The 18,461-nt window shown below is 41.5% G+C and overlaps 1 protein-coding gene across 1 annotated transcript; it reads left to right on the forward strand.

The window, feature by feature from the left end:
* The first annotated feature begins 215 nt into the window (after positions 1-215).
* si:dkey-250d21.1 (uncharacterized) lies at positions 216-16,628 on the forward strand. The gene is made up of 11 exons (XM_059352355.1): positions 216-553; positions 3,508-3,628; positions 4,949-5,047; positions 5,139-5,175; positions 5,342-7,146; positions 7,273-7,303; positions 8,818-10,583; positions 10,706-10,754; positions 11,325-13,123; positions 13,239-13,275; positions 14,523-16,628. The coding sequence occupies exons 1-11, from the start codon at positions 459-461 to the stop codon at positions 16,040-16,042; spliced, it is 7,359 nt and encodes a 2,452-aa protein (XP_059208338.1). The 5' UTR covers positions 216-458; the 3' UTR covers positions 16,043-16,628.
* Positions 16,629-18,461: the final 1,833 nt, after the last annotated feature.

Here is an 18,461-nt window from a genome sequence, read left to right on the forward strand (position 1 = left end):
ATCGTGACAACCCTAGCTGGAGAACATTTTGTACCGAATTATCTTGACTATAATAACTCTTTGTCCAGGCCCGTTGGAGCCATTCTGTCCTCTGCTTTAGAACATTTTGTACTGAATTATCTTGACTATAGTGAAACTCTTTGTCCAGGCCCGTTGGAGCCATCCTGCCCTCTGCTGGAGAACACCGTGTACTGCATGGTCCAGTTCCTGGTTGATGGGATAACACGCTTTCGGCGACTCTTGGCTCACCGCGCAGCATCAAGTTTTGAAAGCATGGAATTAGTAGGTTCTTAGTTCACCAAAGAGGCACTAAGCGAAGAATAAGGTTGAAAGTCAACTGTGTTGGTTGCAGGTTGTGCCCGAGGCATGGCTCTGTAGACTCCTGCAGGTTTGCTTGCCAGCTTGCAACCGCTCAGCTAAGCTAGCTAAGTGCTAGCTAGCAACATTGCAGCCCCAAAATGACTGACTGCTGCGCCGCAGCCAACTGTGATTATCAGCAGGGGAAATCCGAAAACTCCCCTCCACTTTTCAGCTTCCCTTTGGACCCGGAGCGGTAAGAGCCGTGCTTATTTCATTGAGACGTGTGTTTAAAAACGAGCCACTGAGCATGCAAAATGAATGTGTTAGCTCCCCACTGTTAGCACTGGCGCTAGCTGCACATCATGCTGGCTAGTAGTGACACAACTCTGTGGAAAATGGCGCAGACTAACTAAGGTTACTCTTAAAGAAAAGTCCGTGTTAAACAGATCCCCGTCCACTCATGCAGCCTGAGAGCCGCACTGACCTGTGATACAGGCTGGTAGCTCTTTATCTCTGTGTGCAGTTATGTCACAAACAAAGAAAAAACAGAGTTTGAAACTTTTTGCACTGTAATTTAAATCACCATCGGTACACGACACCTACCGTCTCCATAGTGTGGTAACATTAGTGGAAAAACTGGTGTTAGCTTAGCATATATGCAACCAAACACCTTTCATTTATAGTGCTATTTGTTGTTATTTACCCCTTGCAGCTCACTGTAAACAATACCAATAAAAACTTGTATTTAGGTGGTTTTAACAGGTGATGTCCTCATGAATAAATAGCAGTCTAGCGCCCCCTTTTATCCTGCTGTTACCTCTTAACTGGCTGTTTTTTTCTCTCTTTATTTGCCCTTTATATACCACATAATATTTACTATACCCATGTTTGGTATTTGGTATTTTCTCAGCACAACTTCAACATGATCTGACAATTATTTTTCACTTTAACCCACTTTATTAACAAATTGAGCCCAAAAAATCCTCAAAAATCATGAAATCTGAAATAAAATTATAGTATTTATGACAATAAAAACCACAAACATGCTCAATGAACTGTTTCAGACCTGAACAAATGTAAACATAGGTTGCAAATATGAACATATAAAGGTAAAATTAAAATATATTAAAACTACACAAAAATTACCATAAAAACATGTTTATTTATAGGAAAGTGTTAGATGATTGGAGCCCCTTTTTTCCATTTTTACAGAATGCCACGCCTGCCTCGTCCCCTCCTACTTTTACACTTGAATAAATATTTTTGCACTATCAAATTAAAACGACCATATCTTGTTACGGCACTTTAAAAAAAAGCCACGTTTTCTGATCACGCCAGCGTGATCATAGACCCCAGAGGATTAACTGGCTGTTTTTTTTTTCTCTGTGAGATTCTGGTGCTATTACAGCAATTAGTGTTAAGATGGATTCAAATCTGTGCAGTAGAATTAATATAAGGACTGTGATTGAATGGCAGCTGCAGTTGGGGCTGGCTGTACCACAGTGCTGTATCTGTGAACAGGAAATGTAACCTTCAAGCCAAAAGGAAAGTCTAATGGATCACGGGGTCTCAAAAATATTTCACCTCCAGCCCTGCCATGAGTTTGTATTTTCTGAGATGAGTTTGCCCTGCGTGCTGGTTTTGAATCTGGCAGCCACCTTGTATTGTGTGAAATTGAGGGGAGTAAATCTCATTTTCGTGTTGGCAGATCCATCCGCCCTTATTCTGTGCATGCATCAATAAAATCGGGGCAAAGAGTGAAAGAAGGAATAGCATTAGGAAAGCTTGTGTAAACGGTGGAGCATTTTCATCAATAAGTCATAGTTGTATTTACTTTTTATCATGGCCAACCCTGCCCACTGAGGCAGGGTTGTGTTACAAATGCATCCATCCAAAGCCGAATTGCATCAATCAGGTGGGTTCAGTGGGTGTACCAAATTAATTTAATTGTTGCAGACATGACCTCTTGAAGCATAGCTGCATAACTGCACCATGCATGTGCAATAAGCATCAAAAGTATCCGTCACAAATGGAGTTGTTAATCGATGTTATGCTTGTCTATAAATGTATTCAAGCTTGCATTTGTCTGGTGGTTAAGTCTGTTAACAAACAAAAACAGGCAGTCTTAGTTTAAACAAGCCTATACAGTGGTTTGGATCACTGTTGTTATATATTGTCTGCATACATATGTAATAATAACTCTATTTGTTTTTTACTTACTTAGCACGTTGATCTCTCTAAGAAAAGAATGCTATTATTCAGTGCATACTGTTGCAGTTTCTTTGTTATTGTAACTAGACTAAAAAAATAGCCTCGTTCAAGTGGTCCCTGTCAGTTATCTAGGTCACGATTTTTATCTGTTACTATAGTGACATGTTAGAAATGCAAAGATTCACAGGGGTCACAAACATTCAAGAATTCATGTCAAGTATTTGTTTATTGGAGTTAGGGTTGTCACGATACTAAAATTTTCAACTTGATACCGATACTCAGAAAAATATTTGATACTTGATACCATTTTCGATACCACAAGGATAAAAACAAAGACCACAAAATTTAACAAATATTTTTATTAACAATAAAAATGCAACATGTAAAAATGAACAGAACCACAGGTTAAATATTTATAATAAAAAACACTTGTGCAAAAAGAAACTGCAACTATGATAACAAGCTTCAGGTCTGAGGTAGTGCAAAAAAATAAATAAATACAATAAACAGTAACAATTAGAACAATATTTTCGGCTGTGTGTTGCCGTTTGGTTGCAGGTCGACTTTTCTCTGCTTCATTCTGGGACTTCAAGAGAGAAAATAACACTTTTCAGTCACCAACATTTTTCGAAACTTATTATCGATACTTTTGAAAATGAGTATCGTATCCGAATACAACGTTTTAGTATCGATACTTTTTTGAGTATCGATACTTTTGACAACCCTAATTGTGACTAGATTAAGAAAATAGCCTCACTCAAGTGGTCCCTTTCAATTATCTAGGTCGAATTTATTAGACCTAGATAATATAGAATAATATAGATATAATTAGGTCGAATGCATTAGAAATGCAGTCACAGGGATCACAAACATTCAAGAATTCATGTCAAGTATTTGTTTATTGGAGTACAAAATAGTCGTACAAACGTGTAGTTTAATGATTAAGTCTGTGATTGTGAGCCTCACATGTTATATCTCCCCTCTTGTATTTTTCAGGTGCAAACAATGGTTGATCAACTGTCACCGCCAGGATCTGGCATCAGAACCTCCTGAGCAGTTGCATAAGCTGTACAGACTTTGTGCAAAGCACTTTGAGCCCTCTGTGATCTCTGAAGAGGTAAGAAGTTATCTATTGCCCATTACACTCTGTGGACATAACAATCACAGTACTGATGGTCACTTTGCTCTGTTTTGTTGTTATTATACTGTCGTTCCATTAGTGCTGTCCATGAATGGTCTTTATGAAATAACCACATGGTAAAGCCTATTTTTGGTGAAGACAGCCTCTTTATGGGTCGTCCCAGCTTCGCTCCCACATGCAGACAACCGTCTAACTGCCATTTAGCAGATTACCTACTTCCCTACATGACACTCCCACTTCACTACAATACACACTCCCTTTTACGACACTATAAACTACTGTGTGTGCGCAGATGGACATTCTTGCATGTGCAAAGGCCAGAAAATTAAGGGTAGACACATTTATGTAAATATCGCTGTAAAACAGTTTAACTGCTGTTTTTTTTTTACGTTCCAATAGAAAAATATAGAAAAACTCTACTTTAATCAGGGTTCGTATGGGGGCTTGAAATCCTTGAAAATGCTTGAATTTAAATGTTGTATTTTCAAGGTTTAAAAAGTGCTTGGATTTTGGATAAAGCGCTTGTAAATGCTTGAAATTCTTACTGTATTTCTCTTGCAATCTGACTATATCCGTCTATAGACTATAGATAATCACATGTTCAATGTAAAAAATAATGAGTAGCCTATCTGAAATGAAGAGCGTTCCTCCTAAAAGTGTAATACCATCGCTGTTGGCATGGTTACGTTAAATCTCCCCCTTTTAGTATGTAAGTACTCATCTGAAACATGCAATTTACAACAGGTGTAAGATACTGGAAAAGCTTGAAAATTTACCTTGAAAGTCCTTGAAAAATGCTTGAATTTGACCACTGCTAAAGTGTACAAACCCTGTTTAATACAACAGTCAAGTCATTCTTGCTGTCTTGTGAATCCTAAAATACATATCTGTGTTTCTAATGTTCCTGATATACATAAACAAAGGGGATGAATATTAGTCCGTGTACTGCATTCCTATCACGTTTAACTCAGTATGTTAACACAAGTTGATGTTTTTTATTGCTACTTATTGCAAATGTGTTTGTGTTTAACAGACACCATCTTCCTACAAAACAGCAACTACATCGCTTTGGTTTATTAGACAGTTTGTTAGTGCAGTAAATGTCCTATTGCTATTTTATAGCTGCACAGATGATTAAATCCATTCACGGTTTTGTTTCTCAAATATTTGTATACCCACTGCTGCACAGTGCAACTGTAAAGATAGTTGGATTTCTTAAGCTCAGTATTATATGGCGTGACCTTGTTGACGGGAGGATTAGCATAAAAGTGTGATCTCCTGCTTTTTGTTTTCCAGAGTGCCACTGGTTGTGTATTAAGGGAAGATGCTGTTCCAACAATATTTGACTTTGTGAATAATCAATCAACCTGCAACAGGAAACGAGCTAGAGATCCTGTAAGTGTTTCATTCAATCTTTAAAATGTATCTTCTGAATAGTTTTTTATCATCATTAAGACACTAATAATTATTCTTTCCATCTACCTAGTCTGAAGAGGAACCTACTTCTGTGAAAAAAACAAAAGGTACAGTAACTGGGTCATTTTCTTTTTTGAAAATCCCCTTATTGAAGCCCTTTGAGATTGACTCTGTTATCATGTTTTCGCCCCTTTTGTCAATATTCACTGATTGAATGAGCAGTTTTTAAAAAATCTCTCAGGCTTTCATTCAGATTTTTCTCTTTCCCATCAGAAAACACAGCAGCAACAGAAGTGGTAGAGGAGAGGATCGAAGAAGAACCTGGAGAGAACAGCGCAGTGCCTGAACTGCAAATAGAGAACCAAACCCAAGAGGATGTAGCCAGCTCTAAAGCAAAAGAGACTCTGAAAGTCTATTTCAAGGAAATCCTGGCACTGACTGGATTCAGCATAAATGGTGCGAACATCAACAGCGAGGAGCCGATCGGGGGCGCGAGAGGACAGCAGGCGCTCAATCGGATCTGTGTGGAAAAAATCGACAAGAAAGAAATCCTCCAGTTCAGCGAAGACCTCATGCGGGAGGAGATCCAAAACAGCCTCAGACTGGCCCGCTTCTTCTCCATCCTGCTCCAGGATGTGACGAATATAGAAGGAAAGGAGCAGATCCCAGTGTTCATCAGGTCCGTCACGGTAGACGGGTTCCCACAAAAGCACCTCATCGGGTTCCTGCCGTGCGACATGGATGCAGAGAATCTGTTTTACATGCTTCTCTCTGAGTTGCGAAACAAGTGGGGGCTGAGGATGGAGCACTGCAGAGGACTGACGTACCTGGTTACAGGAGGTATGTGTCAGAAAATGCGAGATCTTACCTCCAGGATCCTGCAGGAGTTCCCACAAGTCGTCCTGTCGCCAAGTGACCCGTATGCCTTCAACATATGGATTATTCGCTGCATGCCTGTGCCCTCCATACAGAAAGTTGCTAACACTGTTGAGGAGGTGGCCTCGTTACTCAGGAGAGAACCAGAGCTGTGGAAGAGACTGGAGGGGAAGATCCAGATGACATACGGGCACATGAAGGGGGAAGTGGACAGGATCAAGGCGGCTGTCGGCGAGAATTGGGAATATGGGACCGACGCCTTCCAGACCATGTTGGACATTCTGGAGCCGTTCCTCAATTGCATCAACGAGATGATCTCAAAGGTGGACGAAGATACTGCTGAGCAGCTGGCCAAGCTCAAGCCGGTTTTGAAGAATTTCAACTTCATCATCACACTCGTCGTTCTGAAGAACACCCTCTGCTGTGTGAGCATACTCAACTCGAGTCTCAGGGGAATCATTAGCATCAGCAGTACGTTGCAGTACACTATTTCCAATGCCTTAAAGCTGGTAAGCAAATACCAACAGGAGCTCGCAATATTCCACAGAAAATGGTTTTCGGACGCGGTCGGCAGAGCGAAGAAGCTGGCGGTGGAGGTCACCAAACCAGAGCCGGACCCGGAAGACACCGGCGAAACCCCACTGGAGGACTTTTACAGAGAAACTCTCAGTCGGCCCATCCTGCAGTATCTTGTCGCGGAGGTGAAGAGAGTGTTCAGCACGGAGATGGTGAGGATTCTCCGGTGGCTTTCCTTAGTGCCGTCTTATATGGCCGACCATAACTTCAGCATCCGCAGGGATAAAGTAGCGGACGCCAACTTGAACAACCTGGCGAGGCCGGACACGTTCTACGAGGAGCTCGGCTGTTGGGAGGTGAAGTGGAGACACGCGAGTAAGCGCAGGATCCTCCCGACCACCGTGTTCGCTACGCTCAAGATTCCAGACATCGGGTTTTACCCAAACGTCCAGAGCCTGCTGCGGGTGTTGGGCACTGTTCCGTGTGTGAACGCAGAGGCAGACGTGTACGGTCAATACCACATGGTGCTGGAGCGCTGCCACTCCTACCTGAGAGGAACACCGGAGGAGCAGAGACGCTGCAGCATGGCGTACGTCTACGTCAACCAGGATGTGCACTTCAACGTGGAGCAAATGGTGGAGTCGTACGCACAGAAGCATCCGGAAATCCTGCAACTGCTGCAGAATGTAAGTAGATTTTCACAAGCAGAACACATAGCGATAGAATATAATGAGATTCCATTCCCCTCTTTGGTGATGAAGCAACTGTGTTACCTAAAGTGACATTATGTGTGTGTGTGTGTTTTGCTACAGGATGATGACACAAAGGAGAAGCCTGCCCAAGGTGAGATGACTTAGATATTATTTATTTACTATTTTACCATGCAGCACTTATGTATTCCACATGGGTGATTCTCATGAACATGGTGCAGCTCATAGCAATAAACCAAGAGCATTGAATACATATTTTCTTTGACCCTTTATAACCTAAACAATCTAAAGTCACTGTTTAATATGAATTTATAAAACTTTTTAAAGAATTTTAAGGTGTTTTCTGACATTTTTAGAGACACTGTGAGCTCAATTCATTACCGTAACACATTCTTAAATTAAAAAAAATAATGAAAGTTTTTGTTTTTTTCCTTGACAAGCACTTAAATGTGTTCAAGGGTAGCTGGTATCACCAAAATGTATTTTATTAAAATATACACATTCTTAATGCAAACAATTCTATCATTACCGTAACACTTAACCATTTTTCATAAATTTTCATTCAGATTTTGTTCTTTATACATTGTCAAAAACCATTGTTTGATTATATTCTGTTAAATTATACATTTCAAACAAATGTATTTTTTTTATTGTAAAGTTTATTAAATATTTATTGTATATAAGTGTGAGGAAACCATGACGTTTCTATCTGGACACATTACAGTAATGGAATTGTGAATCAAAAATAGGTTTAAAAATGTAGAAAATATTATTTTAACACAAAACAATGAATTGTGCCTCATTTTGGTTATATTGTTCATTCATATAAAAGTGAAATATATTTAGTTTAATCAGGTATGTTCTTATAATCTTCACAGACACATGAGAATAACCCACATTATCTTCTATTTTATCACATAATAAACCAATTCTAGGGAATGTTGTTGTGATATCACTGTGGTGAGTCCATGCAGCCTCCAGTCTTTACTCAGAAAGAATGATGAAGTGGACACAGCTACATTGTTAGCAGTACTAAAGATGGCTGCTTTACACCTAGAACAAAATCTATAATTAAGATCAACACGCAAACTAAGATTCTGCGTTTAAGACTGTTGCAATGGTACATTTTTGATAACACTGCAGAATATATTGTGTGTCCTACTGTAAACAATCTTTATCAGTGTAATCACTGCATTTAGTGAACCATCCATTGCATGCACCAGGTGAAATATAGCCCTCAATGTTTTTGGAGCATGTGGGAAGTAATGTAAAATAACACCTTTAAATTCTCAATTCTTCTGACTAGCCATTGCCACCTTCTGTATCAGTGTGTAGATGCTGCATTGGTTCAATCAATGAAAGCAATTTGGCTTTGTATTATCACTCAATAATTTATACGCTAAAATTTAATCATCAGACTGATACGAAATGTTATAAATTTCCCATTATGGGTCGATAATTTGTCTGTAGAAATATGTATTGTGCATCCCTAATATTTTGGAATTATGACTATTTGACTTGAATGATTAATAACTTGAACAAGTTGAAAAATATTTTTGTTTAATTACAGTCTTATGTACATATATATGTACACTTTCTTTTCACTGATGTGTTAAACTGCAATGTCATTCCCCCCTCTCATTTCAGTGGCATCCCAAGGGAACCATGCCGAAAAGGACACTGAAGAAGAATTAGAGTTCATAAACCTGGAGATGGATGCTGAAAGACTGGTGGAGCTGAAGTGTGCAGAGACTGATAGAGAAGCTCTTAAATCTGCTCTGCAGACTGCAGTGACGGCTGCATACAGCAGCCAAAGCAGGAAACACAGCGACGCTTCTGGTCAGGAAGGAGAGGTGGAGTATGTCACCAAGTCTGAAATGAAAGAAGTTCTCACCGTGTGCGAGAACGCCGTCAGGGAGGGAATCCTCATGGAAGTGGGGACATCGTTCTTCTCCTTGTTCATCGACCGAGTGGTGAAGTTCGGTGAGAAAGACTGTCTTCCACTCTTCCTGAGGTTTGTGGACAGTTTTGATGTCATGCGGTTGGAGCTGATGGGGTTCCTTGAGGCAGATCTAGATTGCGATGCCATGGTACAGCGTCTGCAGGAAATAGTAACAGTCGAGTGGAGTCTTGACTTGAATAACTGCAGAGGTCAAGCATACCTCGGCTCTGGCGACGTTTCCTACAAGCTGAAAGCCTTCGCTTGCAAAGTCCAGGAGACTCATCCTCTGGCTATAAGCACTCACTGCTCCACCTACTCTTTCAACACATGGTGGTCAAAATCCATCCCGGTACCTGCTGTGAAGAGAGCCTTGGATACGTTCGAAGAGGTTCTGATGTTTTTCGGCAGCAGCGCTACTCTACAAAAACAGCTGGACCACGTGATAGCCTACGGTCTTAGAGAGAGTTATGAGAAGGTCCAGGAGTTACAGGGGAAGTTCTGCGTCCTTTGGCAGGAGAAGCACGATTCTTACGAGGTGTTCGTGCAGATGCTGGAGCAGCTGGTCGAATGTCTGGAGAAAATCAAAAACAACCCGCAGAGATGGAAAGCCTTTGTGTCAGACCAGGCTGGCGCGCTCCTCCGCAAGGTGATGGAGTTTGATTTCATCATCGCCATGGTGGTCTTGAAGAATGCGTCTTCTTTCACCAAAGAGCTGAGTGCAGGTCTCCAGAAGGACCACTTCAGTGCCGCGTCCCAACTTTGCCAAATCGCTGGTATCGTGGCCACTCTGAACAGAGTCAAAACAAACATGAAGGTGTTTCACCAGAACTGGTTTGACGAGGCCTGTGCCATCGCACAGAGCCTAAGAGTGCAGATCGAAGTGCCTGAAAATTCTTTGCCAAGAGACGGCATGATGAAGCCAGTCGGTTTTTACAAAGACGGCCTCAGTGTGCCCCTGGTAGATAACCTCATCAACGCCGTAAAGGATCATTTTTCAGAGGATCACAAAGAAGCTCTGAACTTCCTCTCCCTGGTCCCCTGCTCAGTCACAGTCAGCTACATGTTTGAGAGCCTGAAGTCGAAGCCTCCTCTCTACAGCCGGGACCTTCCCGACGCTGACAACTTCTTCACAGAGCTGTGCTGTTGGAGAGTCACATGGAAGACCAAAGTAGCATCCGTGACCATCCCGGGCTCGATATTCCACACGCTGCGCCTGCCACTCATGCAGTACTTTGGTAACATCAACGCCCTGCTGAGGATTATGTCCGTGCTGCCCAGCACAGCGTTGGAGGATTGCGGCGTCATAATGCGCCACAAGAGGTTCCAAGAGTACCTGAGAAATACGAATCCCAAAGACAGGTCCCCGTGTTTGGCTATGTTGCAGGTGGGCACGGACTTCAGCAGGGACCTGGACCGAATGGTGACCCAGTGTCTGAAGGTTACTCCACAAGCCCTGGAGGGAATATGTCTGGTACGTGCTGTTGTTCTTTCATGAAAATGTCAGTGTGGTACATTTAAAGTGTATTCCATTTTTTTTTTTTAATAACACAAATGCTGAACTAATTCTTATACGTTTGCTGGGTTTATTCACAGGACAAGGAAGCCAAAAGTTTCATCAGGAACTCTGAAAATAATATGGAAGGTATGGTTGTTTAGATGTTTGTTTGTTTTTAAATTGCATTTATTTCCTTGGCTTTCTGTTTACTTTTTACCCTTTTATTTGTCTTTCTTATTTCTAACTCTGTTTTGGATTGAGTTTTTATTACTATTTTATTGTTTTAATGTTTTTAGTATATTATTGTTTCATTGTTTTTATTTATACCTATTTGTGTATGATTTATTCTATTTTAATAACTGTACAGCACTTTGGTCAACTGAGGTTGTTTTTAAATGTGCTCTATAAATAAACTTTGACTTGACTTGACATGTATGAACCACTCCAAAGTAGTGATTGACATTGCAAGCAAAGATACTGTTAAATATTCACTGGTAACTATTGATGATTATTTGAAGATTGGGCAAAAAAAAAAATACCGTCTGTCAACTAATCGGAGGCTTTGTTTCTGTCTGTGTGGCAGCTTGGACAAATAAGTTTGGCTCTCATGCTAATGGCTAACATCTCAGTAGCATAAATGATTGTTTTTTTTGCCATGACATGAATGTTTGTCATAACCACTCATGTGCTGTCTCTCTCGTCTGTTTTCTTCTTTAGTTGATCATGCCATGCAGGAAGCTGAAGAGCTTAAAGTTCAGCAATCCCCTGACAAGATTGAGGACCAAGACATGAGACCAGCAGATGAGAACGGGCACACAGGAGATAATCGTCAGAGTTTGGCTACGGTATTCAAACTGGCCACGCTACTGGGCAAAAAGAACAACAGTCTCTCTGAGCTGTCGGAGGAGGACAGAGAGCTGTTCATCCAGGAGCTCAGCATGTGCCACTGGTTTGGAAACGAGAGCAAAGGCACCTCTCCTATAGGTGAAGACGAGATGGTGAACCTCCTCATAAATGGCATCAGAGATGTCATTCTAAAAGAAATCCAGGAATCGCCGTTCTTCTCACTGATCACGGACAAGCCTGTCAAAATCGCCGACAAGACCCACCTGCCTGTTTTTGTCAGGTACGTCGGAGAATGCGCCCCAAAAGTCGAGCTCATGGGTTTCCTGCCCTTCAATGAAAACTGTCACGTTGATACACAAGCCAACAACCTGGCAAAGATTCTCACCGAGGACTGGGGCCTACCAATGTCTCAGTGTCGTGGACAAGCATTCATGCACTTGGGCTCAGGTTATCAAAGCCTGAAGAAAATGTCTTTGGATTTCCTCCAGAGCTATCCCCTCTCTGTCGTGACACCCAGCGAGTCTTGCGGCCTTGCCCATTGGCTGGCAGGAAGCGTGCCTTGCCCTTCAGTAGCAAAGATGTTGGATATCACAGAAGACCTGCTGCTGTTCTTTGACGAATCTCCATGTCTGGAGGGACAGCTGGCGCAGGCTGTCGACGGGCTTCTGAATATGCCAAGAGAGGCCCTGGAGGAAATCCCAGAAACATGTTGCTCGAGGTGGAAAAAGAGAGAGGACTTCTTCGACATACTCGCTGACACATTAGAGGGCGTCCTCAGCTGCCTGGATGCTGTCAGCTCCAGCGCCACAGGTGCCAAATCGATGCACGCGCAGGTGCTCTCGACCGCTCTGAGAAATATGGATTTCATCGTCACCCTTGTGATTTTGAAGAACGCTTGTGCCCCTCTTCGTAACTGTAGCACCGTCTTCCGCTGCGGAAACCCTGCTGATATTCTCTGTGAAGTGGAAAAAATCCCCTCCATCATAGAGACTCTTAACAAAATGTTAGAAAACGTGAGCACTCTGCACGCCACTTGGTTTGAGCAGGCGTTCCAGCTGGCAACCAAGGTAGCTCCCGAACAAGTGTGCTTCTCAGAGGAGGCCAGCAGCTATGAATCTCCCGAGATTTACTACAGAGAAAACCTGAGCGTTCCTCTCCTCAGAAGCCTCATCGATGAAATGAAGTACAGTTTCTCGGACAGCCATTTAAAGGCACTGACCGTCCTGTCTCTGCTGCCCTCCTGCAACCCACAGCCCATTCTGCCGGAGTCCACAGACAAGCCCTTCAGCCTCTACCTTGCAGATCATTCTGAGCCCGAAGCGGCCGAGCAGGAGATCAACGCCTGGGCCGCCGTCTGGACAGAGAAGTACCAGGACGCCGCTCCTCCGTCGTCCATCGCTGAAACGCTAGTCCACCCCGAGTCCAAGAGCCACCCAACTGTTACCTCACTGCTGAGGCTGGTAGCTGTCCTGCCCAGTGTCAGTATGGAGTGGGACCTGATGAAGACCACTCTGAACTCCATGAGGGATCTGTTGAAAAACACTGTATGCAAAGGCAGCAGGAAGGACTACGTGGTGCTCCTCTCTCACTGCACAACACTGCAGAGACTGCCGGAGGTCATTGAGAAGTGTATGGAGGTAGATCCAGAGAGCAGCCCATGTCTCTCCCAGGTACATATAATATAATCGTAATATTAAGATTGTTCTTTGTTTATTTACCCTGTTTTATAGGGAAACAGTTGTGGCATTTTGACTGCTATTCTAATCGGCGCTTCATATTTTTTAGGTCATGGGAACTTTACGAAGACTAAAGTTGGACAGTGGTAAGTCTTTATTATTAAGCATTACAATAGGCCTTGTGCATGAATGTTTTATTATTCTTATCTTATTCTAACACAAAGCAATGTGAGGAAACGTGCAGTAGCCAAGTCTGTTCCTGCCTACGAGTGAATGTTGGTGAATCACTTTTGATCTTAAATTGGATGTGCATGTGCCCTGCAATTTAAAATTAGCTAAAGGAAACAACTGGCAATAATTCTATATTAGGGCGGCAGACTTGCAGACCGTGTATTAACCATAAACAAACAGTTCACTGAAATTTGACAGGGAACTCAGACAAAAGAGGATATAGGGAAGGAAATACCACCTAGCAGCAACAAAAGAGAAACAAACAAAACAAAAAATAATAGACTCTTCATCCACTTTTCCCCAAATGAATGACAATGAAACTTGGAAAAAAATGCTATTACAGGTTTGTGTGCCTTGAGTGTAGGCTCAGCTCATTTCACAGTAACAAAGGTGATCTGCTGACATGTTAAAGGGAAATGAGTCACTCTAAAATTGTGATCTTTCCTAAGAAAAAATGGGAATTAAAGTACTGATGAATGCCACAAAAGTTATTGAATTGCATGTATTAGGGATGGGTATAATTAACCAGTGATCAATTAATGGTTGTTAAAAATTACACATAGAATTTTCAATATATCTATTTTTTTCATTTTATCTATGACTGCGTATCAGTACTCACTCATTAATTTGAGCAGAACTAGCTTACTGTATCGAACCTTGCTAGCATGAAATACTGAGTTTAATTTAATCCAAAACTTACTAAAACACAAAACACACTTAAATATGAAGATTACTGTGAAAACTAACGTCATGCCTCTTCGGGGCCTTAAACATAAAACATTGAACTCCTTGACCTTATCTTTACAGTTTAATCTCACTTGAGTTAGTTTTACGATTGACAGAATCAAGTCTATTTTCATCCTTTCAAAATAAAAGCGTCCATTATCAAAACAGGCTTTTGCACAGTACTGTATATATATCTTTTATTTTGCCCATGCATGCATGCAGCGATTAATTGTTTAATTGATCATTAACGTTATAAATAATCCAGTTGGCAGGTTTCTTCCAAACACCCATCCATAGCATGTATGCACAATTTAATATAAAATCTGTGTGTATGAATGATTCATGCATCCTCTGCATCAGTGTTATAATATAGAATGTTAAATAACAAATACATTTGTATGTCCGGCATTGACATTTATTATTATTTTTAAATCAGGAGGTTTGAAAGTGAACCTGGCAGCAGCAACAGAGTCGCCCGCCTCCACCGCAGCAGAGAAGCCTGCCGATGGAGAGGTGAAAGGGACACTGGAGGTCTCACAAGGACCGAGGACAGCGGTGTCTTTCTACGAGCCACAACTGCGTGAACAGATCCTCAAGGAACTCTGGGACTCTCAGTTCTTCACATATACGACGGAGCACGCCGTGGAGATAGACGGCGAGCTCTACATCCCGTTGTGCATCAGGTACTTAAACAAAGAGGACATCCAGTGTGAGGAAACGCTGGCTTTCATCCCTTTCGGCGAAGACCCAGTTGTCCTCGCAGATGCCGTTGAGACCGCCCTGTCTGAGAAGTGGGGGCTCAACATGGAGTACTGCAGAGGGCAGGCCTTGCTGAGTGTCGGGGAAGTCGGAGCTCAGATGAGGGCCGTGAGTTTAGCCGTAGCGCAGAAATACCCCCAGGCCGTGAGAACTGTCAGCTCCGCTCTGTCTCTTAATGTATGGCTGGCTAAATCCTCTCCCGCCGAAGAAGCGGCGGACGGAGCGGTCCTCATAGGGAAAATATTGCATTGGCTCACAGAGGACGCAGAGCGCCAGAACAAACTGGAGGAAGTGATCCTTCACGTGTTCCAGCAGGACGAAGCGAAGGGCAACGAGCTGAGGGACAGACTCATCAAGAACTGGGAGAAGAGTCACGACATGCACGAGGTGATGGTGGAGATTTTGGAAGCCGTCATGCTGTGTTTGAACGAGCTGAAAGGGGAGGGGAGCCCCTCGGACCAGCAGCAGGCATCTCAGTTCTTCGATGCAATCAGAAACTTTGAGTTTATCCTTTCAACTGTGGTGCAGACGAACGTCTTGAGCGTAACTAAAAAGCTAAGTCGGTCTCTTCAGGGCAAACCACTAGATATGTTACTCGCTGTGAATAATTTGCCAGATCTCAAAGCGTCCCTCGGTCAACTCAAGAGCGATATCGACACCCATCACAGGACGTGGTTCGAGGAAGCCGCCGCGCTGGCGTCCAAACTCCACGTGCCGATGTTGCATTCGGTGCTTCTAGAGCCACTGAGCGAGTTTTATAAAGAATCAGTAAGCACGAAGGTGGTAGAGCACTCGATAGCGGAAATTGACGACCTTTTCACAGAAAAGGTGTTGGATACCTTGAGGTGTCTGGAGATTGTGCCTTACGCAATGTCCAAAGTAGAAACCAGCATTCTTAGCGGTCTTGTGTTCCGCCTGTACAAGGAGGACCTGCCGGATCAGTTGTCTCTCCACTCGGAGATGAAGTCGTGGAAGGAGAAATGGTTGGATCCCCTGGCAGGATATCTCCCGACGACCGTGCTCGACACGCTCAAGACGTCGCAGATAAGAAGTTTTAGTAACATTGAAACTCTCCTCAGGCTCCAGGTCATCTTGCCGTTTTCAAGGAGGGAGAGCAACTTCAGGCAGGGAAAAAGAAGCTTACAGGAGTTCATCCAGCAGGAGAAGAGGTCCCTCACTGAGCTCCACCCTCTGTAAGAGCTGCAGGTCTTCCGTCACAGCTAGCAGATTTGAGCAATGCGTTTGAGATGTCACCGCCACCATACTTAAGAACTAACGTGTCACAACCTAAAGTTCTAAACTGTGTACATTATTGATCTAAATTCTTTGAGATTTCCTTTCGTTGTTATCCGGCAAACCAAGCCCCTTATGTTATGTTTTGTTTTTTATCCTGTAGTTTGTACAGTTGTACTGCCCAATGGGACCAATGTCTTGGCAAAAAAAAAAAAAAAAAAAAAAGCAATGCTTGTGTGCCTTGATGCGAAACGAAATAATTCACCCCCATGTATCACGAGAATTCAGATGTTGAAAAATGTCCCATTGGCGTTGACTGACTTCTGTATCGCTATCATGAATTCATTATAATGATTAAATTGCACCCTTACCTTTTTCCTGGGCACAAATAGAAATGGTTAGTTCCATCATGTCTCCTGATGATTTCTCATGTTTCCTGTCTCTTTGCAGGAAGGAATTTGCTGTAAACGTATCTTTTGAAAGAATGTTTCCGTAATAGGAAAACCTTCATATATATTTGTCAAAAAAGTAATAAAATGCTCCAAAAAGATCTTTTGACTTTTGTGTTTCTCTTATTTTTGTAGAGTTGGCTGCAGCCTGAAGTTACTATACAGTCATGGAAAAAAAATATTAGACCACCCTTTTCCTTCAATGTCTTGTTCATTTTCATTCCTGGTACAACTAAAGGTACATTTGTTTGGGGCAAATATAATGATAATAGCTGATGAGAGTTTAATTTAAGAGCTATTTTCCATGGTTTTCTTGATAATGACCAAAATCATTGTCAAGAAAACCATGGAAAATGTCTGCCATTTTTGTTATCATTATATTTGTACAAACAAATGTACCTTTAGTTGTACCAGGTATTAAAATGAACAAGAAATTGGAGAAAAAGGGTAGTCTAATATTTTTTCCATGACTGTACATTTTATGGAAGTCACTTCCGTAAGGCAACACAAGATGGCGTAGTGAGGCTATAATTCATCTTAAGAGGAAATAACAATGTAGTCAGAGTTGCCTCCTAAAATAACTGATTATAGCTGTCAGTTTTCTGTGCAACCCAATGTCCATAATATTGAGTATTCTAAAAGAAGATTTGGTGTGTCTCAACACAAAGTATGTCAAAGGCAAAAATACCAGGATGTCCTACTGCATGCTTTTCTGGCAGTTGTGATCAATAATCTTGAAAAATGTATGAGCCGGAGGGTCAGTTTTCAAGATGGTGTGTTATGATGTAGTAGCATGTCCTAACTGTATGCTTGTTGCAGGCAACAATACTTTGTAAGAACAGCAGCAGTGCATACTAAAAGTGATGCAATTTTGAATGCAGCCTCAGTCTCTAAATGTTATTTAAGATAAGATAAATCTTTATGAATCCCGAAGGAAATTCGTATTCCAGAATGCTCCAAGTTACAAAAGCAACCACAATATAGGATAATATAAGAAAAACAATGGACAAAATTGATAACAACAATATACAATATAAATATGACTATACACTACAGGGCAAAAGTTTGGAAGCAACTTAAATCTTCTGTTCACAATGGCTTTCTTAAAAAAATCAGAGTGGATTCTTTGGATTTTTTTATGTGTTTACTGCATGATCTTCTTTTACCTTTATTGAACTGAACCATTTTCCTCAATCTACCTTTAGGTATACATTGATGTTAGCAGACCATTGCTGAATAAATGTTAACAAAAGAAAAGAAGGGCTTAGTTTTAGGGTTGAGAAGATTCGGAAGAGTCACAACTTCAGTGCAAAAGTAAAAAAAACAAATCACAGTTTGCATTATTCACTTTATCTCTTTGGCTTTTGAGAGTTTGGATACAAAAATCCCAATAAATCTCAACTGTGTTCATAGCTCTGACAAACTATGACAGAAATGCCTAAAATTGAAGCAGCTGAGTAAAGAAACAAGAGTTCAGATTTATACATTAAGGAAAGAAGGATACACAAAGTCTTAGCAATAAAAACCCAAAGACCTGATAATTATAGTAAAAAAATGTGTTCTAATAAGTGACTCTTTATATAATAATCACCTTTATTTTGCTGCAAACTATAGCAACAAAACTATGATCTTTTTTTGTACAAATTTGATCTTGCTTCCAAACTTTTGGCCTGTCGTGTAAATATAACAATAAAAAATAAAGTGTCAGAGGAGTAAAGTAGGTAGAGTGCAGATGACATTGCATGTAATAAATACAGATATATTGCGCATGACAATGACCATAATATAGTCTGTGGTGTTGAAAATGGTATTGCACATGAAGACATAATTTGAAAAGGTTGAACATTAATATGTCTAGTCGGACAGAAAAACATCCAGGAGATGACTAGCTAGTATAATTATTATCCAAATGGAGTTATAATGTTATTATTTTG

Source organism: Centropristis striata, chromosome 15 (genome assembly GCF_030273125.1).
Source record: "Centropristis striata isolate RG_2023a ecotype Rhode Island chromosome 15, C.striata_1.0, whole genome shotgun sequence".
NCBI classification, from domain to species: domain Eukaryota; kingdom Metazoa; phylum Chordata; class Actinopteri; order Perciformes; family Serranidae; genus Centropristis; species Centropristis striata.

Excerpts from the sequence above, each read along its gene's own strand:
- si:dkey-250d21.1 (XM_059352355.1), top strand. The coding sequence starts at position 459 with ATGACTGACTGCTGCGCCGCAGCCAACTGTGATTATCAGCAGGGGAAA. Across the intron at positions 7,147-7,272 it reads TCCTGCAACTGCTGCAGAAT|GATGATGACACAAAGGAGAA; the intron begins GTAAGTAGATTT and ends GTTTTGCTACAG. Across the intron at positions 13,276-14,522 it reads AAGACTAAAGTTGGACAGTG|GAGGTTTGAAAGTGAACCTG; the intron begins GTAAGTCTTTAT and ends TTTTTAAATCAG.